General features: G+C 36.9%; 4 protein-coding genes and 1 long non-coding RNA gene across 6 annotated transcripts in view; 2 read left to right on the top strand and 3 right to left on the bottom strand.

Moving 5' to 3' along the window:
• Positions 1–1,028: 1,028 nt before the first annotated feature.
• On the top strand, positions 1,029–2,920 carry LOC145959261 (uncharacterized). Its single transcript, XM_083077933.1, has 5 exons — positions 1,029–1,355; positions 1,633–2,187; positions 2,333–2,398; positions 2,472–2,564; positions 2,636–2,920. Exons 1-5 carry the CDS (start codon positions 1,029–1,031, stop codon positions 2,675–2,677), a joined length of 1,083 nt encoding a protein of 360 aa, XP_082934059.1. The 3' UTR covers positions 2,678–2,920.
• A 1,688-nt stretch (positions 2,921–4,608) lies between these two features.
• LOC145977653 (CD63 antigen) lies at positions 4,609–8,079 on the bottom strand. The gene is made up of 6 exons (XM_083109739.1): positions 7,821–8,079; positions 7,372–7,590; positions 6,270–6,452; positions 5,765–5,977; positions 4,919–5,126; positions 4,609–4,729 (listed from the first exon to the last, which is right to left on the bottom strand). The coding sequence occupies exons 1-6, from the start codon at positions 7,881–7,883 to the stop codon at positions 4,671–4,673; spliced, it is 945 nt and encodes a 314-aa protein (XP_082965865.1). The 5' UTR covers positions 7,884–8,079; the 3' UTR covers positions 4,609–4,670.
• A 1,514-nt stretch (positions 8,080–9,593) lies between these two features.
• Positions 9,594–12,487, bottom strand: Elp4 (Elongator complex protein 4). Its single transcript, XM_083109737.1, has 6 exons — positions 11,375–12,487; positions 11,061–11,203; positions 10,949–10,984; positions 10,163–10,785; positions 9,872–10,081; positions 9,594–9,792 (listed from the first exon to the last, which is right to left on the bottom strand). Exons 2-6 carry the CDS (start codon positions 11,188–11,190, stop codon positions 9,679–9,681), a joined length of 1,113 nt encoding a protein of 370 aa, XP_082965863.1. The 5' UTR covers positions 11,191–11,203; positions 11,375–12,487; the 3' UTR covers positions 9,594–9,678.
• Mam (neurogenic protein mastermind) overlaps positions 11,712–24,813 on the top strand; it is a 160,297-nt gene continuing 147,195 nt past the window's right edge. The window contains exon 1 of one of the 2 annotated variants that reach the window (XM_083109731.1): positions 11,712–14,491. In XM_083109731.1, coding sequence (XP_082965857.1) covers positions 14,015–14,491 — 477 coding nt within the window. In that variant the 5' untranslated portion in view covers positions 11,712–14,014. The remainder of the gene's footprint in view (positions 14,492–24,813) is intronic. The other variant, XM_083109733.1, reaches the window with a different exon arrangement.
• Positions 17,253–19,405, bottom strand: LOC145977651 (uncharacterized). Its single transcript, XR_014440601.1, has 3 exons — positions 19,238–19,405; positions 19,108–19,138; positions 17,253–18,475 (listed from the first exon to the last, which is right to left on the bottom strand). It is a non-coding gene; the product is annotated as an uncharacterized LOC145977651 (long non-coding RNA).

Here is a 24,813-nt window from a genome sequence, read left to right as displayed (position 1 = left end):
ACAAGATATTAAAGAGAAAAATTATTTTGTTTGAAAGGCTATAGGAATATCTCGAGAAAATCTATAGGAGTATGCAATAAAAAATTGAGGATTCCATTTAAAAAAGTGTTGATAACCTTGAAATCTCGAAAAATATGACTGAGAAAAATTTCGTTTTCATCATAATATTGGTTCTTTCAAACAAAATAATTTTTCTTTCTAACATTTTTTCTTAGCATCAAAAACAAGCGAGATATTTAAGATGTTCAAGTTAGTAGGATACCCTGTACAACTTATATACGTAATTAATTTATTCGTATGAATGTACGAGAAAATAAACATACAAGAGATAATAGATAAAAATAAGAATGAATAAAAAAACTCTTATTTCATATATTCTCCCCATATTTCTGCGCATATACGACGTGATAAACATATACATATATGCGTGAAACTTGATTACTTTGCAATATAATAAATAATGATTTGATAGTAACGGTGACATAGATTTTGAATAAGCGTAACATAAGTTTATATATAACAAATGACAACAAATCATGAAGCTTTATCGTATTTTGCATGTTGCATGTTGTGTGTTAAGCGTTGCGTGATTCGATATGAAACAGAATTGTAACACATATCTTCGAATAAATAAATGTCATTTGACTTTTATTGACTGATGTCGCAAATGGATTTAGAATACTATATGTGCGATTTAGTGTTTATCAGTGCTACGATTATATCAGCTTTCATTATTATGATTTAAGTCTCTATCTTCTGTCATACATGTAAATTGCATCAGAAAATATGTGTTAAAAAATATTTAATAGCATATATAATAGCAATATTTAATATTAGCAATTTAATAACAATGAAAAAAAGATAAAAATCGAAATGATAATTTATATAGAACTCATTTATATAGAAGTCATATAGAGAATATCTCTAATAATCATTATGTGAATTATCTAGCTTCGTGTTGTGTAGCCGGTAAAAATAAATTATCAAAAGCTGTTAGTCTGTTGCGAATAGCGCTTCATATTTTTACCATGTTAAAAAAGATATTGACATTACAAACACCTTTCCAAAATCTAAAGTTAATAACAATGATCATTAAAATATTTGGTTTACTTTCATGCAAATTAGTGAAAGGTCGATTGAAACCGAGTGCCGGTGGCCGTTGTTATTGTGCATTATGGATATTAATTCATTGTACGTACACAGGTATGTTCTACTATGATACATACATTGCATTGCTCGAAAAAGATGCTAAACAAAAGTTCATAATATTTAATACTTTGCGGTTTACTACTTTTGTCGCTTCAATAATTCCTTACAATTATGTGGCATGCTTTCAACAGCAAGAGTTTATTAAGGTAAATGTATGTAAATATTTTACACATACACATTTATTCACGTATATATATATATATATATATATATATATATATATATATATATATATATATACGTGAATAAATATGTATATATATATATATATATATATATATATATATATATATATATATATATGTACGTATATATATATATATATATACCTTAAAAACATTAACTTGTAAAGTTTAAAAAAATAAGTGATATGCGAAGATTTAAATACATCGTTCATTATATCGTGTCTTGTAATCCTTTCAGTTTTCCGACAAACTAGAAATGTATGATGACAAGGCAAGAGCACTAGGACATGAGAGAAAGGATAAGCACATATTCATATGGCTATATTTCGTAATAACAGCATGCGATCTGAGTAGACGAACATATATTATTAGTGCGAATATAGCGGATGGAGCGATACAAAAGATGATCGAAAACATCATTCCAATGATTATAGGCACCTATGACATCTTTATAACTGGTATATTTCTGGATTTGATAGGCCAACGTTTCTATCATCTGAACAAAACAATAATACCTAATGTTTCGCAATTACCGGTCACTGGATCGCCGGGCGAAATCACGGTTTACGATGTGCGCTATTTGCATCGTGTGCTCATTGATAGTGCGAATCAAATAAATAAGATGTACGCGACGGGCAGCTTCTTCGTTTCCTTTTCTATATTGCTAGAATACGTCAGACTTATATATTTGTTCGCAACAGAGGACATAAATAAATATGATATCGAAAATATAATACAATTATTCTATCAAACTAATTATTTCTACGGAATGTATCAATTTGTGACTTACGAAGTAAATATAAAAAGCGTTGCTATAAAGAATTATTTCTTTTAAAATGTTAAAATTATTTGACATTTCCTTGAAAGTAGAATATTCTAAGGCATCTTAATTGTTAAGGAAAAAAATCTCGAGTATAATATTATTATTGTTATTCCAGGCAAATCGCGTTGAATATCAGGTATTAAAATATGGACTATCTTTTCAAAACAAAAAATATCGCATGGTAAACTTTCTTTGTCCTCTCCCCTGCTTTGTAACAAAATTATAAGTTATTTAATAAAAATAATTGATTTTAGGACAACATTGAAATGATGTTATATTTTTATCATCGGAGATATACCTTCACAGCCGCAGATTTCTTCATACTAAATTTAAATTTAATATTTCAGGTAAGATCAATTTATTCATTCCTCCTGTATCATTGAAATATAACTTCATAAATTTTTATTGTGTGTTTCAGATTATTCTTGTCGCAATAACATATGTAACAATATTAGTATAAATCTTGTAATAAGCTAAAGATTCATCGAAAACGATAATGTTCCAGAAAAGCTTTATGAAATATATCATATAATACATAAATCACATTTCATAAAAATAAAACAACGCTTAACTTTAATGAGGGCAGCACAAGGATTCCGTTTATTATAAAACTTCAAATATAAAATTCAATAACATATCATATGTATATATATATTTACACACAACTCATACGTAATTAATTTACTTGTACGAAAAAATAAACATAAGAGATAATAGATAAAAATAAGAAGGAATAAAAAAAGATCTTATTTCATATTTTTTTTACACATTTGGCTTTAAATTAATAGCAAAATAAACCGTATCCATTAAATCGCTTGTACAATTGATGAAGAAATTTGTTTTTTTTTTTTATTTTAAATGGTTTGATAAAATATATTAATGTAATAATTATTAAAAACACAAAAAGCTGCATCGATGAATACTTTGTTTCACCACATCATATCCGTTTCCGGATTGGCACGCGCTAGAGGATTTAAACATAAGCTTTTTAAAACTTGTACAGCCTCTTCGCCATCATCTTTTGCGTACAGAGTCGTCCGTTTCGCGCTTCCCGTTTTAATCGATTTCCTGCCAAAAGTATCTACCAGCGAACTTACTTTAATTCCGTGCTTTCTAGATTTATTTGTTCTCTTGAAGGAATTCTTCGAGGACAACGATCCCGCTTTAGTTGTGATAAACGATGAGCGACGATGCTTTCGCCTGGATTTCTCACCGCTGTTAACAACATCCAGATAACCCACCGTTTTGATTGTCGATCTTGTAGTATTGCGATCGACGTCTCTAGAATGTATCATCTCGCGATTCGGCTGCGGCGCTTTCCGTTTCTGAGTTCGACGTCGCACGTTAGCAACAGTGCGAGGATTCTTGTAAACAGACCTTGCAATTCGCAGAGGATCCAAAAGCTCATGGTTGTGCCAGGAAGCTACGACGGGTAAGCCACAGGCGTTGTGCATACCTACCAATGGCACACCGATGCTTCGGTGTCCCTTTACCTCGAAAAGCGATCGATACCTAGGATTGGAGCTACGTAGGCTACGTCGAGTGTTTTGTTCATACGTCGATATCTTTTGGCCAACGTGACCCTCCGCTACCTGCAATGCATCGGTATCTTCAGTTTTCACTTTTCCATCTTTTGTACACGCCACCGTTACCGTTGTATTTCCCGAAGACTCGCGCGTACATCTCGAAGGCCAATGATCGTAACTCGATCTAAATCCCCTGCGTGAGCTCCTATGAAAATATTCATCTATGTCGGATCCGTCCTGCGATCTTTGGTCTTCTGTCTTATTAAAATATCGATTCTTTTCGGCGTTCTTATTCGGATCAGTGCAACAGCAGCTACGTGAATCGCGCTGACTGTTACAAAAGTGGCAGAGTGATCTCTTGCGACTATTATCGGTTTCCATTTGCGCGGCGATGCATGTAGTCTGCAATGCTGTCCGAGGATGCAAATTACTGGTTGTAGGAATTTTCTTCGCTGGTATGTAAATGCTTTTTTCAGGTTCAGAGACTAAAGTCTCGAATTGCGATTGAGGTGCCATGGATCGTCGTAACGTACCGATGTTATACGCAATCGATGCTTGATAATCTTTAATAGGGATGCTTCTAACTGTACCACCACCTTGAGGTCTTTTAATCTTAATCAGCTTGTCATCGTTGCTATTTTTATTGACGTCATCATTCACGATCTTTAAGGTGGGCGCGTTCTGTGAAAATTTCTTAAGATACTCCTGAGGACGATTATCGATTATAACATCGACCGCCCGTTCCTCGTATGTTTGATCGTTTCGTAATAAATCCTCGGAATATTTGGAGGGATTTCGCCATTCCTCGATTATGCTCTTTTTACTCGATGCTAATACGCTATATTTAGTATCATCGCATGTGGGTTCTCGATTATTCGCGTCCTTAACGTCGACCGTTGTCCGTCCTTGACTGCCCTCCAGCCATCTTCATGATTTGGCACCAAATGTCGTCCCGGCCGTATGCATCCTGTTCTCGATACCTATACCTATAATTTATATAAATTACATAAAAAAATATAAAGTTAATAATAAAAATTAGAAATAAATAGAAATTAAAAATAATTGTATGAAGTGTATAATTATAAAGACATATAAAATACGAAACATTTCAATTATTTGTGGCGTGAAATCGTGTGATCTAAAATCGCAAATTTTAAGACAGAAACTTCTCTTACTAAAATCATGATCGCTCTCGGTAAATGGACTTAAAGTCTGCGTAGAGGTAAAAGTCGACGCTTGCGACTTGCTTCTCCTGTTTCCTCGAGAGCAAGCGAGAAGTATGCTGAGGAGCGCCGTGACTTCAACAAACATGACGGCTAATACGATAGCTAGTAGTATCAATGCCTGATCTTGCGTCCATTTTTCGATATATTCAAGACAACCCTAAATAAACAAAGAAATTATTAAAGAAGAAAAATTATCGACATTAATGTGTAGCGAAATACTATTACAGAAAAGTGACTGCAACACTGAAATATCAGAGCTACCCGCATTTGAATAAGTTTGCTCACAATCTTTCTCTATGAAAACCTTGCCAGATAAGACAAAAGCCATTAACATTAGTATACGATTCTCTAAAATTCACGCACGAGGACATGCCGGCTTTATCACAAATTTCCTAACAAAGCACGAAACATTTACATTTACAGAACATAATTACAGAAAAGCAAATTGGAGTAAAAATGAAATTCATATTTCTTTCAAAAATATAATTTCGCGAAAATATTAGATTTTCGCATTCATGCAAGATATACAATTTTATCTTTTATTAAAATAAAATAGCTCTTTCCAACTTTGCAATAAAATGAGAGTTGTATAAAATAGTAACGCACGTGTCTTGCGAATTGTGCTTCCATCGACAATATGTCGATATTCCATATTTAAAACGCATTTGTCCCCGTTTGATATATGCGGGCATCCGCATTTATCTTTAATAAGAATCGAAAGTGCCGTCTCGCATGCGTTCGCATGACATGGCGAAAAAAAAAGGGGAGCAATAACTTCCTGATTATCGAGCATACCACCGTGTGTCGGGCGTATTGATGTTCAGCAGGGTTCAGAGCCTGGCAGAAAGTGAGATTGGCAGGCTCAGGATTGAGAAAAGAGTCCGTCTCATTGGCGTTATTCAGGGTGCAGCAACTGAGAGGTACTACTAATTCTCTTCGGCCGACTTCCTGCAGCCGCCACCACGACGTGCCGTAATTGCTGCTTCCGTTTATACCGCAACAGGCGAACTGTAATCGTCACAACGATATAAAATCTAAAGAGTTGTAAAAAGAAATATCACATATGTAATATATATAAGTAATGAAATAGATAAGTTCAATTTTTTTTACAATCTTAATTTTTATTATATTAATTTGTTAAAAAAATTGTATGTACAAGTTGATGTCTACGAATCAATTTGTTTGCAATATTTAAATAGTTACGTAATACAATTATAATGACAATTTAAAAGACACTGGTTCAAATCTATATTTTTTATTTTTGTATAAATTAAAAAAAACGATATATAGACTTTCTTACCGTCGTTTGTGCAAGATCGAGGGCCGCCGTGAATTGTTCGCGACCAGGAACAGAGTAACTGCGTTGCAAAGCGCGTATCAAACGCGCCGGTCTTACATCGATCCCCAATATGTGAGGCCAAAAAACGGCGATGATGCACACGGTACATTCACCGAGAAGCAGCAAAATTATCGTCACGAGATACTAGAAAGTGCAAAATTAAAGGATCAATCCCAATTATTTATTTATATTGAGATAGCTATCAATTTTGCATGTTACTATATACGATTATATTCACGAATAATATTTCTCCATGTATAATAATATCTGTTTAATATTTAACAGTTTAATATTATATTATATATTTAATTTATATATTTATTTTAATATTATATATTTCTTTTTAATTCAATGTGAAATATGTTTTTTAATTCAATCCGTTCCACTAGTGTATACGTAAAAATTAGAAACGCTAAGCAATTTTTGCTTTTCAAAAAAAAGAGCACTATCTCGTATTATTCTCTCGACGAGCTAATTCACATTCGCTCGTCCATGAGCAAATAATTAGTGTTTTTACGCGGCAGTCGGACGCGCCCTCCTTTTATTTACGCGCGTGTCTGCATAAGAGCAGATCCGTTTCCGGGCAACGACGCGTGACTGATTCCAAAGTAGGAAATCTAGTTTCAGATAGGCTCGATGAATAACATACCATAGTGAATTCAACGAAATGTTACGAATAGAATAGACTCCGATTACGTGATTAATCCCGATTTTTCGTATCTCGATTTTTATTCAAACAAATTTTTTCTTCATAAATACGCGAAAACCATTACAATTACTTCCATATATTGTATTCTATACAATATTTTTATTGATTTATGTTGTTAAAATTATCGCTATAAAAAAGAATTGTTGCAAATGACTATGTAAATTTTTGATAACATTGTAGAGATAAATTTTTGATGTTACACGCATTGAATAATGAATATTATTGAATAAAACAATATAAAAAATATAAAAATACTGGCGCATTACATGTTTTTTTCGAAGATATAAAATATTATTAAATACGTGTATGGAATTTTTATATTGTAAAATTAAAAAATATATAGATCTTTCTTACGGAGATTGTGATGCAGCGATTGAAGAGACAAGCTGCCCAGCATCCGAGAAGCCCGGTGATGGCAATGAGAAATCCTAGTGCAACTATAGCAAAAGCCAGATAATAAAAGAGTGGTTGATCAGGATGAATATCACCAGGTCCTAGTAGACGTGATAATAAAATCCGTTCATTATCGGCTAATAATAATCCACCCAATGACATCAATGCAAAACCTGAAATCTGAAAGAATTCTTTTTTTTATAAAAATTGAATTTATACCAAATAATTTTAATAATCATTTTACACGAGATATGTATATCGATCGATTTCTATCATATTAACCGACATATCATTTCATATATATTTATTTACTCAAATGTCATTATCCATCAAAATTTATAAAAACTAGTAACAGTAAGTATGTAAAATGAGATTTTATATTTGAGAAACAAAAATAATCGATAACTCACCAAGAAGATTATATTCGAGCAGCAAACAAAGGCGCGTGATATGGCTAATCTTCCAGTTTCCATTGTTATATCCGGGCGCGTTCCTTTTAATAAACAATTATTGATTTGCAAGTGACTTTTTTTAGTCACATAAGTTTCCACAATCACACTCTACACGCCGCATAATAATTCGACTCGCAAGATTGTGTCATTTAACAATTCGCTACGAGTTATAATCCGCTCTTCTTCCGAAGCGGACCTGATCGCGTATGTTGACGGACTGAAAACCCCCTTGTATGCGGTGGATGGGACTTTGCCGTACGCGTCTGTAGGCGCGCTTGCGTGCCCTCATGTGCGACCGACCGGACGGAACCGGAAGGAAGTAGAAAGGTGTGGATGCAAAAAAAAACGGAAGGGGAATGAAAAGTTTATATGCATACGCGGTTGTTTGGCTGCTTCATTTTACGTATGATTTGAGTGAAGGTTTCACTTGATCAAGAGAAGAACTTTCAATAGCAGATGCCCACTCGTTCAGATGTTAAATATACTTTTGTGTATTAATTTTATATATCATAATTGTACTATTTTTTGCATATGTTACATTATTTTGTAGACAAATATTAAAATTATTAAAATTCCTTTTTTACGTGTATGTAAGGATAATATGCGTATAAATGTGCGCCATTTTATTATTAATATTATTATATATATATCATACTTATTATATATATATATATATATATATATATATATATAATAAGTATGATATATATATAATAAGTATAAGTATATTAATAATATTAATAATAAAATGGCGCACATTTATACGCATATTATCCAATGTGTATATATATATATATATATATATATATATATATATATATATATACACACATTGCAAGTACATATATATATTACAAGTTTCTATAAATTTAGTTTTTTAATAAAGAGCTCAGTTAGAGCACTTTAAAATGTTACATGGGACGATATTTCGTGATGCTTTAAAAATGATTATATAGAAAGATTTTAAATCGTGTTAGGTTTTTTATAAGACAATATATTTTCTATAACAAAACTAAAATATGCAAAAAAAATCACAAAGAGATTAATATTCTTTCCATCAATGAAGTTCCTTCGATTTTTTTAATAATATAAAAAGTAACGTTTCATAAAACTTTTAGATTTATAAATACGACAGAAAGAAATTAAATTTACAAATATATTCTATGACACTTTTCTCTTATTTTTTTATTGTATTATTTACAGTTGAAAATCTTATTTGCAAATCACGCTATATATTATATATATATTTTTCCATGATTATGTAAAAATATTTATTATTTAATAAGAGGACGTAATAATATTTTAATAAACATTTCACTATTTTAAAATGTCATTAATTATACATATAATAACTGATTATTCTTCGAATATATTCGTTATAGGAATCTTTCTATGGTGTAAACGAAATTGCAGGTTGAGATCATATACCGCGTAACACGGCAAAAAGATATTTTATGCGCATTATTGTAAGTGTGCACGAAGCCTATCTCCTCTTGTCTACATTAATTCAGCCGCCACACCATGCATTTCCCGTTAAACGGAATAGGCACGGCTTACACGCGTACGTGAAAATTCAATTTGCTATTTACAGGTATAAAGTAAAATCGTAAATATATATAAATATATATAAATATTTACAATAATGATATTAGTAAGAGATAGAAATTGTAATAACAAAAATAATTGTGTATCTAAATTGACAGAAAATATAGTAGATGAGAATAGAATCAATTATAAAATATAAATGTTTACTCTGATTAATATAAATATACATATGTTAATTTATTAAATTTAATTGTTTATAAAACGTTCAAACTTAGAACTCTAACATATTCTTATGAGATCCACTCATACATCCAGTAGAGGATATTATTGGCTCATCTTGCTCTCGTTGTGTTGTATCCTCAAATTCAGGTGGTAAATGTAGAACCTACAAGTAAAATACATAATATAAAAATTCATATCAATACCATTACTTGAACTTAAACAAAATCATAAATTTGACTGACTTCTATGATAAATTTTTTACGACGTAATTTAAATGCTAGATCTCTAAAGTCTGTACAGCGAGGTGCCAATGTATTTAATGCAGACAATTTCTCAATATGTAAAAGTCCATGATAATCCTTAAACAATGGATTGGTCTCCTTGACAGATCCTGCAAATGATTCTAATCTGACTGCTATGTCTGACATGTGTTCAATTCTTTCAATGACATTCTAGAAAAAAAACATACATTATAAATTAACTGTAATCACTATAATAAAAATTCTTTTAAAATTAATTCTTTTAAAACTTACAGTATTGTCAAAATTACTAATTGGGACTGTTATTACGCCAACTGCATACGAGTTCCTCAAAAGTGCTCTGAAGCAATATAAGAATTTTAACAAATCTCGGTTTGAAGATTCTTCTGTATCGGAAAGCCACAATCTTGATCCCAGAGAATGTATAATAATTCTTAAAATTTTCCTTTTATCTGTTGTTTCAGAGATAAGATATTGTTCATTACGCAAAGTTTCTTCAACAGTATGTAACAAGTCAGTGTAAGCAGTATTTTCAAATATATTATTTCGCCACTGCAGATTATTTTCATGCCACTGTTTTATATCTGCATGTTCTAAGAGATCTTGTTGCATTGGTTTTGTAAGATCATAATAATGACCAAAGATTTGACTTGCCATAGGAGATGAGTCTATTACTTTCATATTTTGATATCGCCAAGCAATTTTCATTTCTTCATCTATGTTATTTACAGTTTTTGTATATAAATCTGGATCGTTTATAACTGCAGGCAATTCTGATACAAATTGAGAAGGTTGGATATCTTGCGAGGCAACCAGTATAGGCTGAGATGTGACTACTCCTTCTGCCATAAAGTATTTTAATGCAGTCTTAGCATAGAGACCATACTTGTCTTCTTCTGTAATTAATTATATTTTGTAAAATATTTAGAAAGTTTACAAACTATAGATTATTTTTAAAAAGCAATTATATATATCTTATAAAATTATATATATCTTATATTTACAAAGTTTTCAAACAATGAATTATTTACAAAGCAACAAACTTATTAGAATACGTACCAATTAAAAGTATTGAACCAATGGGTAAACCTCCACCTAAAAAGGGAAAAAAATTAAAATTAAAGAAATACGATTCTCTTGTAAAGAAACAAAATAACACATGCACGCAAACCTATTATATCATCTAGTGAAAGTATTCCTGTTGATATAAGCAATTGTGCATTTCTTATAGATGGTTTTGTGCCTAGTATCGCAGGAAATCTAGTTTTAACTTTTATCGTTTCTTTTGTGTCTGAAGCCATCCTAATATATTATCTGAAAAATAATTTAGCATTTAATTTATGTATACAATTTAACCTAAAAAGTGCTCATAAAGTTATATCTTATTTAGAGACAACGCAAAATAATTACATTCTTCATATTGAAATTTTATATATTTACTAAAAGTATATGAATATAGTAAATACAACAAAAATTATCGTTCACCTGTCAATATGTACACAGATTATTTTTTTTATTGTGGTATTTAATCTACCGTCAACCGATTTTGTAAACAGATTATTTTAGATTGGTTAGGTTAGGTTAAGTTCACGTGTATACTTCATTGAGATTTTTGCGACATGTTTTGCGATTATTATCCCATAATCGACCATTGTTGTCGTAGTTTCGATATCCATTAAACGATGACACCACGCGAGTGAAGTCAATCGACAGCTGACGTTTCTAGCGATTTCCCGCATCGCCACCAGAGTGCGCTCGCGTCGCGGCGGCAGTAATTATGGTTCGCCGTTTGAACGATACATCGTTCTATCCCTATGCGCAGTTCTGTTAATGGCATCGCGCGTTTGATAGAAGCAAGTCCTTCGAGAGCGCGATCCTTCGTTTTGTCGCCGGATGCGATCGCGCGCGAGCATCCGCATGACAGAGACAGAGACAGAGAGAATCAAGTCGAAGCGAGAGCCGAGTCAGTTGCATCGAGAGGCGCGCGCGCGCGCGCGCGTGCGTGTGTGCGCGACACGCGAAAAGTGAGGTTATGTAATTGTTTGGTACGATCGCGCGCAGCGCGTTTAATGTCGACGCTCGACGTGACTTTGTGTGATTTACCCGCGACAGATCGGGATCGCACGTGTGTGTGGATGTGTCAGTGAACCAATATTCGCGCAACGTGCGCGACCGGAGTGCGCGACGACTGTGTGTGCGAAAAACGAATTTCGCGCGTGTCAACGGCTCGGACGACTTCAAGCGACTTCCGGAATGTTCCTCGCGAGCAAGCGCGCTCGCGACAGTCCTCGTTTCGAAATAACGAGACTCGGATCGTCGATCGCGGAGTGCTCGATCTCGGTATAACGAGGGAGAGGAGAGAGGAAGCGAGAATTATGGAGAGGAAACACGCGAGAAGAGAACGGGACAGCGCGACGGGAAAAGGGATAGATTCCGGAGAAAGGTGAAGAACGTTCCTCGCGCGCGCGGCCAACTTCAAGCTGCGTCTCATGCACGAAGTGCGCGCAGGAGGAACTCGGAGCCGAACGTTGGAACCCGCCGCTCCCTCCCTTCCCTCTTCCTCCCACTCTCTCTTTCTCCGTCTTCGTCACCGTCTCTCGCGATCCCTCGTTCCTCCTCACTCCTTGGCGCGCGCGCACGCTCTCCCCCCTCGTCTCGCCCCCTCCCCCCGCTCAACCAGCTCGTTCGTCGCGGCGCGTTTCCTTCTCGTTCTATCCGATAGGTGGCGTCTCTCTTCCGCGGTGCCGTTTGACGACCTCTCGCTCCCACCCGCTCTCTTTTCTTCTCTTTCTCCGGACAAGCGGCAGCACGCTGCCCTCGCTCAACTACCTGTTGTGACGTCCAGCGCGCTCGACGCACCGAACGAATCCGCCGTAAGTACCTAAGGTCGCGTTGGTGTTTACTCAGTGTGTTCCTTCATCTAACGACGATCATTCGATACGTCGATAACATCGAATCGAGCGCGTCGGCAAGATTTTGGCGCGTCGAGAAACGGAGCAACGCGACTACCGTCGTGAAGGAGGTCCCCCGGATTGTGCGAAGCCGCGAAAGGCTTGTGTGTCGCGGTGGCCCCTATCCCCCTCTCCTTCTTACGCCAGCATCTCCGTGACGAGAGCAATACGGAGAGACGGGGAACGAGCGAACGCGAGAGAGAGAGGGGCGACACGCGCCCGTGGGATGGAGAGAGAAGAGGCGAACGGGAGAAAGGACTCGAGCGGGCTCTTATCGTGAAGTTAGTCGCGCGCGGCGAACCTTCCGTCCCACCGTCTCGTCAAATCTTCCGTTGCGCGCCTTGTCGAGAGTGACAGTTGCCGAAGCCGATTATTTCCAGTGAACTCTGACGCGACACTGGACTCGAAGTGACGCGTACAACGCGCGTGTACGAGTATATATCATAAACATTGACGTTTCGCGTGAAATCCGAATACGGCGCACGTCCGACTTGAACGTAGCGCTGGATATTAGCGCCGTAAATGTAGCCGCGAACGCGACCGCTCGATGGAGACGCGCTGGACGCGGTAATTCGCACTCGTGCGGAGTTTCGAAATAATACTGGAGGAAGGAGAGCGACGATTTAACGGGCCGTGCGACGACGCGCGCACTATCGCGCGCGCGGTCACGTGGATCACGAACAAAAGGCGGAACGCGCCGCGTTCATTGACGAGTCGCGTCGACGCCGCGCGCCGGTGGCATCACGTCGTATCGCGTATCGCGGGAGTCGCGAGTGTGTATGTATATGTGCGCCAACTCCGGAATATCTCTCCGTCGTAACCGTTACATAGGGACGTCTCTCGATCTCTCTCGTGATCGAGACAGCTACTTTGACAGCGAGCGAGTCGTTGCCTCGAAACAAGGTCTCGCGAAAGACGGAGCATCGATCTTGACCGCGGTCAAGTCCGGGGGCGCCCCGACAGCGCGATTACACGCAGCCAGATGCTTCCCTGTCGGAAGTCGGGGACGATCGTCGACACGCCAGCGGATTGGAGGATGCACGGCACGCGGACATCGGTGCAGCCGGTGGTAGAGGACGACGAGGTCGCGCGGCCGGCATCGCGCGTAATCAACGACCACCTCGGTGGCACTAATTGAGAACTGGCTTATCCTGCGGTGGATTTAGGGGGCTGTATGGAGGCCGGGGGGCTCCTGTCCCGTCAGCCCCCGCAAGGCCCCCCCGGCACCATCTCCGTGTGCGCGGGCCAGGGCCCGAACGGGCACACCGGCAACGTACCCGGCAACGTCCTCGGTCAGTCCGCGATCCACGAGTTGAACGCGTCCGGTCAGCTGGGCCTAACCGGCCAACAGCAGTTGCATCTGCAGCAACAGCAGCAACAACAAATGGGCCAGGCACCCGGCATGGGTGAAGTGCTCACCCCGAAGAGGCAGGCGGTCGTGGACCGTTTGCGACGCAGAATCGAGAGTTATCGGCGTAGACAGACCGACTGCATCCCCAGGTTCGATCAGAGCTTCAACGGCCTGTGCGAGCAGAATACATACGACACCCAGGTGCTGAAGCAACGCTTCCTCGAGAGCAAGGCGAAGCGGCAGGCCAAGAAGACGGACAAGAAGCAGAGCGACTCGGTCGGGCTCTCCAACGTTCACATGGTAAGTCCTTTATCTCTTTTACTCTTATACTCTTACTTTTTCCTCTTCGTCTTCGTCTCCTTCTCTCCACCTTCATCGCTTGCCGGGCAAGCGTAGGTGTGCCTACGCCGCTGTGGGAATTCGAACTTGTTACAAAGTTGGCGGCGACTCTCCTTCCTTCCTTCCTTCCTTCCCCATCCAACTTCCTCACCTTGGAGGTGGAAGCACGCACGAGGGAGGCGCTCCTCGCGTCACGCGGTAGACGAACGTATCCGATGCGTTCAATATACCGTTTATACTCGAGAAATTCAAATATATACCCTCGCAAACCCTCGTCTTCCTGTTTAGCATTTCTGGCAATATCCGAATAGTAAAATTTATTTTTTTTTTCCTTTGTTGTTGCAAAAATTATCAGATTTGCGAATCTCGGTCCTTTGCGATTGCGGCTAAACGGTTAGGCGCTATTCCCGTATGCTCGACCGTTAATCGAATTCACGAATACTATCCGAATGTTATTCGAGATATATGCGGGTATCCCCGGTATTGACAGCATTAATCCAAAGCATCGAATCGCGTCGGTTATTGTATGCGAACGGTACGCTTATCAAGTTGGACGATGACAATTGAAGATAAGCAGTTGTGTGACGTTTTCTCGAATAGTGTTTCGCTTTTCAGTGCCGCGATATTGATCGAGATTTATTTCTAAAATTACTTTGAGGAAAAAGTTTTTATATGTTATTCGCACAAAAGGATGTATATATAATATATATAAATATTTCAAAGGATGTTTAAAAATATGTTATACAGGGTGACCCATTTTAACTTAGGCAGCCAAATAACTCGAAAAATAAGCAAGATAGAGAAAAATGTTTTAGACAAAAGTTGTATGGTTTCGAGGGGGCCATAAGATGGTATCATTGATTTGACCTTGAAGAGTCATTTGAAGGTCACGTGAAGGTCACTTCAATTTTTTTAAATGGAACATCCTATATATTTTTGTACATTCTTGTAGCTCATCTCGAGAGCTTTCCAAAACACTATAATTAAGTACATTTTCGTTAAGTACTTTTTGAGTTATGAGGCTTGAAATAATTTCTTAATTTTACATAAACCGTAAAATATCTTGTAAAATATTCATTTTTCGATTACCTTACCTTAATAGTTTTATGTACAAAATAATGAGAGGAATCAATTGGTGTAAAGAAAACACATAGTTGTTTCGAAGAAAAAATATGTAATTTGCAATTAACAATTCCATATTTTTTCTTAAAAACAACTATGTGTTTTCTTTACACCAATTGATTCCTCTCATTATTTTGTACATAAAAGTATTAAGGTAAGATAATCGAAAAATGAATATTTTACAAGATATTTTACGGTTTATGTAAAATTAAGAAATTATTTCAAGCATCATAACTCAAAAAGTACTTAACGGAAAGGTACTTAATTATAGTGTTTTGGAAAGCTCTCGAAATAAGCTACAAGAATGTACAAAAATATATAGGGTATTCCATTTAAAAAAATTGAAGTGACCTTCACGTGACCTTCAAATGACTCTTCAAGGTCAAACCAATGATACCATCTTATGGCCCCCTCGAAACCATACAACTTTTGTCTAAAACATTTTTCTCTATCTTGCTTATTTTTCGAGTTATTTAGCTGCCTAAGTTAAAATGGGTCACCCTGTATAAATTAACACTTTTCTATAAATTTTACCGATTAAAGGAAAAATTTTAGTTTCAAATAATTTTATTTTAAATACTATTATCATTATTTATTTAAATATTATATTAAAAGTATTATATTACATTATATCATATCATGTCATATCATATTATATTATATTATTATTTCTTTAAATATTATTTATTTCTAAGAAACAATAACTACACGTATATAATAATTAAAAAAAAATTATGTTAGAAATTGAAAGGCAACATCGGAATATATTTATTTGACCGTGCCAATTAATCGCGCGCTTCTACCGCGTTAAATCGATGAATTTAACGTGGCGTTGAAATCGAGACGGAACAGGTGGACACGTGGATTGTTAAGGTCGTAGGTCGCGCCCGCGCTAGTTACCCGTAGGCGTTCGATTCGAGACGTCCCTGTGTTAACCTTGGCTTTACGTCAATGCAGGGGCGTTCTTACGATCCTCGCTACGCGTAACGTCATTGTCACGAAAGTTCGCGCAAAATGTTTACGTATAGAGACCTTTGCATGCCGCGTGCAAATATCTCTAGAGGAAAAAAACGAGTACTTCCGTCAGCTCGATTAAATAGCGAATACGTTGGATACGTCAAATATGCGTCGGTTTAACTATTTCTTTGGTGATGTGAAAGAATTTACTAATTCTGAGAAGTCATTTTTTCGATCAAAATTATTATTGAAAGTAAAAAGAATTATATTATTTTTTAATGAAGAAAAATTAATAAAATTTGATACATCCATCTGGAAAAAAGTAATCAAGAAATGTTTTAAAACCAATATTATAAAATTAAGATAAAATCACAATATAAAGATTACAGATATTAAATTATGATTTGAAATTATTGATAATATAAATATAGCACAGGTGATTAATTGATGTGATATGTATGTAAAAAAAGACTGACGCAAAATTTTTTACGATGCATTGCAGCTCATTGAATTGATCTTTGACTCAACTAAAAGAAATAGTTTTAAAATTTAATTTGAAATAATTTGTCGAAAGCAAAACTAACGGAAGACAAAGATATGATGAAACTTTCTATCTTGTTTACCATAATTATTACGTTGTCAACGTACCCGAGCGTGTGATATTAAGTAATACGTAAATGTGAACGTCATCGGGGTGCACTTTATAAATGTCGCGTGCAAAGATGAACGATAACAACTTCCCCACATCGGATGACGTCAGGTCATCGATGTGTGTTGTACGTGTGTAATGTGACGTGCCCGTCCTATACGAATCGCCATCAGCTATAAAGGTGATAGGTAACACGTTCGCGTCATACGAAATTACTATGAAGTTGATATTAATTAATTCGCATGATTGCACGAAAAACCCAGTGATATATGAAAGACGGAAATATCGGAAATGTTTATCAATCCAGATTAATGCGAAAATTTGAAATAATAACTCGCAAAAATTTACATCATTTTCATACATTGTAAGAAAATGTTAAAAGTTACACGAATAATAATTATGCAATTTTATTATACTCATTTATTGTCCATATAATTTTTAATATTTTTTACGGTATATGCTATATTTGTATCTTACGATTAATGAAGTGATTAGACTTTATAACGAGGATGCAACGTTTCAGAGTTGTCTGTAAAACAATTTCCTTCCTTCCTTCCTTGCTTAATAAGAAACTGGAAACTTTACATTTATCTTACTCTAATTGAAATTTGTTAAATGTTTCATATATATCAATATTTTTAACAAAATCAAGTGGATTACAAAAAGTCCCAATTCCTTTAATACAATTTTTTTTCTTTACTTTGTCTATTGCAAACATTTTCTTCATCATTACCGACTTCATAATCAAAGTCATAATTTTCACAAATTTTTCTCGAGTTTATTTAAAGATTCTAATCGATGCAAAATAATTTTTCCCCAATTTGAGGAACAATATCGCGCAATTACACTACTGATATTCCAGTCTTGCGTTATCGTCCGATTGATAGCGAATTATCGTGCGAGGGAGGGGATCGACAGGAAACACGATCCAATGCGATGCAACAGGATCGTCGATAATCGCGGTCATCTTCTCGCACGATTCGTCTCTTTTTTTCCTTTCTCATTCTCGATCGACTCTAACTCGAATACGCGCGCGTGTTCAAGTCTCGCGTTCCGCTCATTCATAACGCGCCGCGAACAATGGTGGACCACCACGATGCGGGGGAAAGCTATGGGAATCACGATTTCCGCCGAGAGAAGCTAACCGCGCTGAACCAGATCTAGAAACGCTTTCCTTTCGGCATCGCCGCTCAATTTGCGTGATTCCCAATTTATATCTGAAAAACGATCGTATTAAGTAAGTGATTGGCTATCGAGATATTTATACAATAACATCAGATTTGACAGAATAATTTACGATTACTTGCGCGATAATAAAAGATAACAGAGATAACTTTTTAGGGGAATTTTGAGAGAGAATTTTTATTATGAAATTAAAATCATTTTTTGAGTAAACTTTCTCTTGAATAAACTTGAATAAATTTTGTCTACGTACGTTTTGTATGTTTTTTATGATATTGTAAAGATATAACAAATAATAATTGCTCGAAATATTACTTTTAATCGTGTAAAAATAAAAAGATGATGCAAGTAAATATTATTATATTAATAAAATTATTATGATTCATAACTCGACAAGTACACAAACAATTCAAAGTGTTTTCCATCTCGATAATTTTTATCAGAACAGTATATAGATTACAGTTTTATAAGAATTTTGCTCATCGAGTTATTAATAATACATTATCCAAGTTCAAGTAACAAAGCACATTGCGACAAGGAATTAATCTTACATTAAAAATTTAAAAAATATGGAAAAAAAATATCATCCATAAAAGTTAAACAATATTGTTTACTCTCTGATTCTGACGTTAATAGGAGTTATCAAGCTTAAAGAAGACTTACTCACGTTGGTAGAAAATATAAATGACGCTTTTTTGCTGTAACAATTTTCACACATTAAATAAAAATAATTTCTATGTAACAATATTGTTAAATTTACTTCAACATTCTTTACAATACTATGAAAGGAAAATTACATGGTTCTTTCTCCATTTTTCTCGAGCAACAAGATCGGTTCTTAACGCGCGCGACACGTACGGAATCGTTTTGTCGTTTGGCCGCTGTTCGTTCTTATTCAAAGCCGTCTGGTGCCACGAATGACACGTGTCAGAGGGAGCCGTGGCTCGCGACACACGAAGGATGCCACTCCGACTAGATCGGCTCCAGTGGTGCTCAATCGGCGGCTGCATCGGGGACGATCCCGCAAATCGAACCGATGCGATGCACAGGAGAAAGAAACTCGAGGTTATTTGTTCGCGTTCATTCTTATCCGACGTTACCTCGAGAGTGAGTCACTTGCTGAACGAGACCGGCGAGATCAGTTGCAGCGACACTCATCCTGTCGAACGAGACACTGTGTTGTTTTGATCGAAACTTTTACCTTGAAAGTGCTCAATTAATAGCTGATCGTTCCTCAATACATTTTGCTAAGAGATATTCTGATTTATGGGATATTTATCTGCAAAAGGAGAAAGGCAATTTAATCAAATAATTTAATTTATGTAATATTAACTAATTTATATTTAAGAAACTACATTTTTTTCATTGTTACATAACACAAATTTTTTTTACATTTTTATCTTACTGCATTGTACCTAGAATTATTGTGGAAATTTAATGGATATTTTTTTAAATTTTATTAAATATTAAATTTTTTTTTTCATAGTTTTGTATATTTTTTACATACTTTCATGTAACAAATATGAATATTTAACATCAGATAATATAAAAATCTAATGTTAAAGAGAAAATAATTGCAAATATTTTCCTCTATATTTGATTTTCGGATATTTAAGAATAATTTTTCCAAATTGCAAATTTGTTATTATTTTATTTGTTGAATTTACTTTATTACACGAATAAAAGAAACAGCTATGTTATACCTCTCGATTAGAGATCGAAACGACTGTAAAATCGCTGCGTTTCGTTCATCTAATATTATACGAATCGGAAAGATCTTGCCGACCAAATAGATAATAATTTGTCAGGACCAAAGAATTTTTGTTAATCGCTGCACACGCGCCCGCTCATCCCTTTCCCATCGAAAATGTTTCCCTTCAAGCTGATCGAGAGAACTCAACATTCGTTTCAGCATAGTCATTATGCTAGCCCGACAACTCTCATTACGACCCATTAGCCGGACGCCCACCGACAATTTAGGACACCGTATAGGCCTGTGGTATTAGGCATCTCGGCTTATTCGTCTCCGAGTGTCGGTTCATAAGCATCGGATTTATTTCTCCGTTTTGCTCGAATCTGCGATGTGACTAAATGCTAGACGGGCCTTTTTACACGTAGCATAGTCTCAAGGATACTTCGCGTCCGGCTTTAAATTCTTCGCGTGCTGAAGGACACGAATCCCTTAATCCGAGATTTCGAATCCTTAATTCGAAATCTCGGATTATTTTATCGGCAAATTAATTTAGAGTTTTGTTCGAGAAATTAACTGCTACAAATTTGCTAAACTATTTATCTCTAACTCAATCAGTTCGTAAACAGGAATAAAAATCGAAATATATGACAGATTAAGCTATACATATATCTAAATTATATTTTTCCGAAAAAAATAGTAAGAAAAATTTCATATATGAGATTTTGTATATTTCATATATGAGATCGGTCGATAAACACATGATTGTAAAACGAAAGGAAAAAATTTTTGTCACGAAGGCGATGAAAAAAAAAATAAAAAGGTCATTCGGACTTTTGTTCCACCTACGATCGCGTCCGTTCATGACCGCAAAACGCGTCTCCGCCAAATCGAAACCTTGGTCAACAAGTTAACAGGACATAACGATGACAAAAAGGCCAGAAATAGTGGTACCCGATGATGCTACGTTTCTCTATGCGCGCGATTTGCATCGCGCCTCATGCTTGAGCACGAATAAAATGAATCGCAGCGGTTCTCATCACGTTATTATACGCGGATGATGACGAACGAAATTTCGTTTGAAATGCCATTCATAAGATGACTAAGCCGCAGTCGCCGATAACGATCAAGTGTTATCATAACGGTCCCAGGATGCGTTCGCTGTTACATCCTGACATTTAATTCTCGGATACACAGTATCCAATGTACACGAGAGATTTAGAAATTAGATTCTTTCATTTCTTTATCTCGTTCGATGTCGAATAAAAAATTCAACATTTAATATTCAACATTTTTTTATTATACGTTAATACATAATAAATTGTTTTTAACGTACTTAATTATAATGCGAATAATCATAAAATTTTGTCTATCATTTTTTATTATATATACGTCGTGCACAATATATAGTAATATAGTACTAGTAATATAGGGATATGTAATATTGTAAAAGTTACAAATTTTTATCCATTTTTATCCGAATAAGTTTTGTTGATAGAAACGATAACGGCTTTGCTTCGTTAAAACTTCGATAACAAACCACAAGTCGCCATCACAGCGACTCGCTGAAGCGTTATCTTTGTGAAATGCAGATTGCCTTGTGTTCGATTCGCAGAAATTTCAAGGCTACATCGTCCAACGCGATGTTTGCGCGATAATCGGAATTGTATATGCGCGCGAACTTATGCCAATAGCGTTCAAGGAAGCGCTTCCAGAGGACACAAATTATTGCCAGAAGACACGAAGATCCGCTTTGTCGAGCGAAGTTCCAGGTGGCATTTCGAGAATTTACAAATTATCATGCACCGATAGATAAAACTTCACTTTCAAAGTGACTATTTTGAAGTATCAGCCAGCGTTATCGGTCTTATTACGTCTATTATTAGCATCGTTGAGAGAAAAAATAAATTTCTTGTTTTGAAAATATCTCATCGTTTCAAGATTTCCATGAAATCTTGTTGAAATTAAAGATATTTTCAAAACAAGAAATTTCTTTTTTTCTGTGTATATAGTCGAAAAACACTCGTCATAGAACGCACACATCTGTCCGTAGCATTCTGTAAAATCTCACAAAGTTGTCTTGTGAGAAGCGTATAATTATACTCTTAAACCGTAACTTATCCGTAATAGCCGCTTTAAGCACGATAATAACGCTGCCATTATTGTCTTTGAATATCGCCAACTGTCAGTGAGAGAGAAAGAGAGAGGCCAATGCAATTTCGAACATTACAACATCGTAAAATAAAATGCAAATATGCATCGAACTCATCGCTAATTCACGTCATTAATTTGTGCGATTATTGCGTTCGGAAAGACGATATTTTTCCAATCAATAAAATAACAATCAATAAAAAAATTGTGAAAAATTATTTCATAACGCATCGAATCATTGCATATACTTTGTCGAGAAATTATTTGCATGCAATATTATATTACACGCTCCTTTAAATCCTTTCTCTCGATACGCGGATCAAAGAGTCGAGACGGAGCTACGGCGGAGGTGTTTCCGACTTCCGTTTTTCCTTTATTATTCCGTTTTAATGAGAGCAAGAGTGTCGCATCTCGCGAGATTCGAAACATGCCGATGCGACGTTACGCGCATGAGATATGTAACGGGCCTTCTCGGAACGCTTCGGGGAACGGTTGGAATTCGTGGTCGTGTTCCGACCACCCAAGCGGTTCCGCCGGACATGCCGGTCGCGTCTTTCGGAACGAGTCGAACGCGGTATTGCCTCGGCTTGATTATGTTTACGAGCGAATCGCGCGAGCGCGGTTATAATCACGTTTACCACGCCAGCCGGTCCCGCGATCTTTCGTGAAAGCGCGCACCTTGGTTATCGCCAGGCGAGGGGGAAGAATACGTCGTAAAACGAGACGTAGCAGCTACCCTTTATTGTTATGTGTGGTAAGCCGTAAATTTATTTGAGGAGATGTTTAGGAAAAGCATTCTACAGAGATGTGCCGTCTACAATTAGCGAGAAGCAATGTCGTCTCTTGCAATCATTTTTTTTTTATCGAAAATATAGAAAAATAAAATAAAATATATAAAATAAATATATAAAATATTATACATTTTTTCGAAAAATATAAAACAAATCACGTATTCGTTTTATGCAGATTCCCTTTTAGAAAAGGAAAAAGGAATCATGATTACGGTTTCTATAAAATGAGACGAATGGAATCATTTTCCGAGGGAGGTTTTCTACCAGTGTTTCTCGGGCGTGACCAAAATAATATAAGAGCCTGGAGATGCATCTGAATTGCTCACGGATCATTGGCGAGATCTCGAAAACGAGCGCGTTCGTATAGTGCGTGCGAGGGTCCGGGCTTCTTTCGTTGGTACATGTGTGAGAGTTTGTCGGACGAGTCTCTATCTTTCTCTTGGCTGGGTGGCCTCTCCTTGGCACACAATAAACACGGGAGCAAATCTCCCGATGAAGCGCACGGTCCCGGTGAACGGTCGGGGCCCCGAAAAATGTGCGTCTCTCGACGGTGCGAACACGACCAGACACACACGCGTCGACGATGTTGCGCGTCGCGTCGACCGGTCGAATCATATGCTCGCCGAGACATTTGCCCCTTTACGGCCGCGCTCCGACAAGACGGAGGGTGTTACATTCCGGACGTATGACGCATGCACGGCTTCGGGCGATCCCTTTCCTGCGGCCTTGAGGCTTTCCAGATCTCGCGGTCGCTTCGAAAACGTATCACACTCGAACGCCGTTCGATTTCGACTACCCGGTATTTAACGGTTCCTTTACGATTTTGCTACGACCTTGTTCGCAATATCCCTGAAGTTTAAGATCGACTTTCGTCTCTTGGAGCTTTGCACCCTCCAGAGGAACCGCTCTTCGATTCTGTCATAAAGGTAACATATCGACTGACATTTTTACACGCGAGCCAAACTCGTACGAGATACTAACGTAAATTTTACGGTCTCCAAGCACCGGTGACCCCCGGTATACATTTCGCCGGTATCTCCTCTCGGCTATTCACTCGCGAACACATGGTTCGCTCTCGAGTGTAATGAGCGACAGGTTTAATCTGGCCGGTCACGTACAAGTTAGATGGCTCGCGCGTTCATGAATACGGTATATCCGGCAAAGGGCTGAGATCGGTTCCCTTAAAGGACGCAGACAGCGATCGGTTTACATCGTCATTTTATTCCGTCACATTTGCTTAATTATATCCGATTATCGCGATCGAAAAAAAATATGCGAATATTATTTGCGCACGATTGCTGTGATGGGGTCGAAACGTTATAGTCACAAGGGAAAAGGAAGAAGAAAAAATATTACAGTCGCTCTATAGACATCCACGCTCGCAGGAGAGCGCATTAACGCGCCAGACTCTACTCTCCGAGATCGTATATGAAGAAAATAAATGTCCCGCAATAAAGGATCGCTGCGCGTTGCAACCGACGTGTAACGATTTACCGCGCCAGGTGCGCCGCGCTTCTATCGCGCGCGACTTTCATTACCGCGCCTAGTGACGTACGTTTTAATGGCGAAAAAATACGAAATTCATCGCGCGCCGAGATGATGAAATACGCGTAGATGAAGTTACGGATACAGATAACGCAGCGACATTGATGGCCATGTATATTATTTATTATTTATTTTATTTAATTCTTACTTTTTTCGGTTTCAAATGGCTTCCGATATTGCATTTCAGTTTCACTGC

Source organism: Camponotus vicinus, unplaced genomic scaffold, assembly GCF_025532165.1.
Source record: "Camponotus vicinus isolate PSW18456_S1 unplaced genomic scaffold, iyCamVici1.0 SCAF_1, whole genome shotgun sequence".
Lineage (NCBI taxonomy): Eukaryota > Metazoa > Arthropoda > Insecta > Hymenoptera > Formicidae > Camponotus > Camponotus vicinus.
The sequence above is the reverse complement of the archived record's forward strand: the minus strand, read 5'-3'. Positions and strand labels throughout refer to the sequence as shown.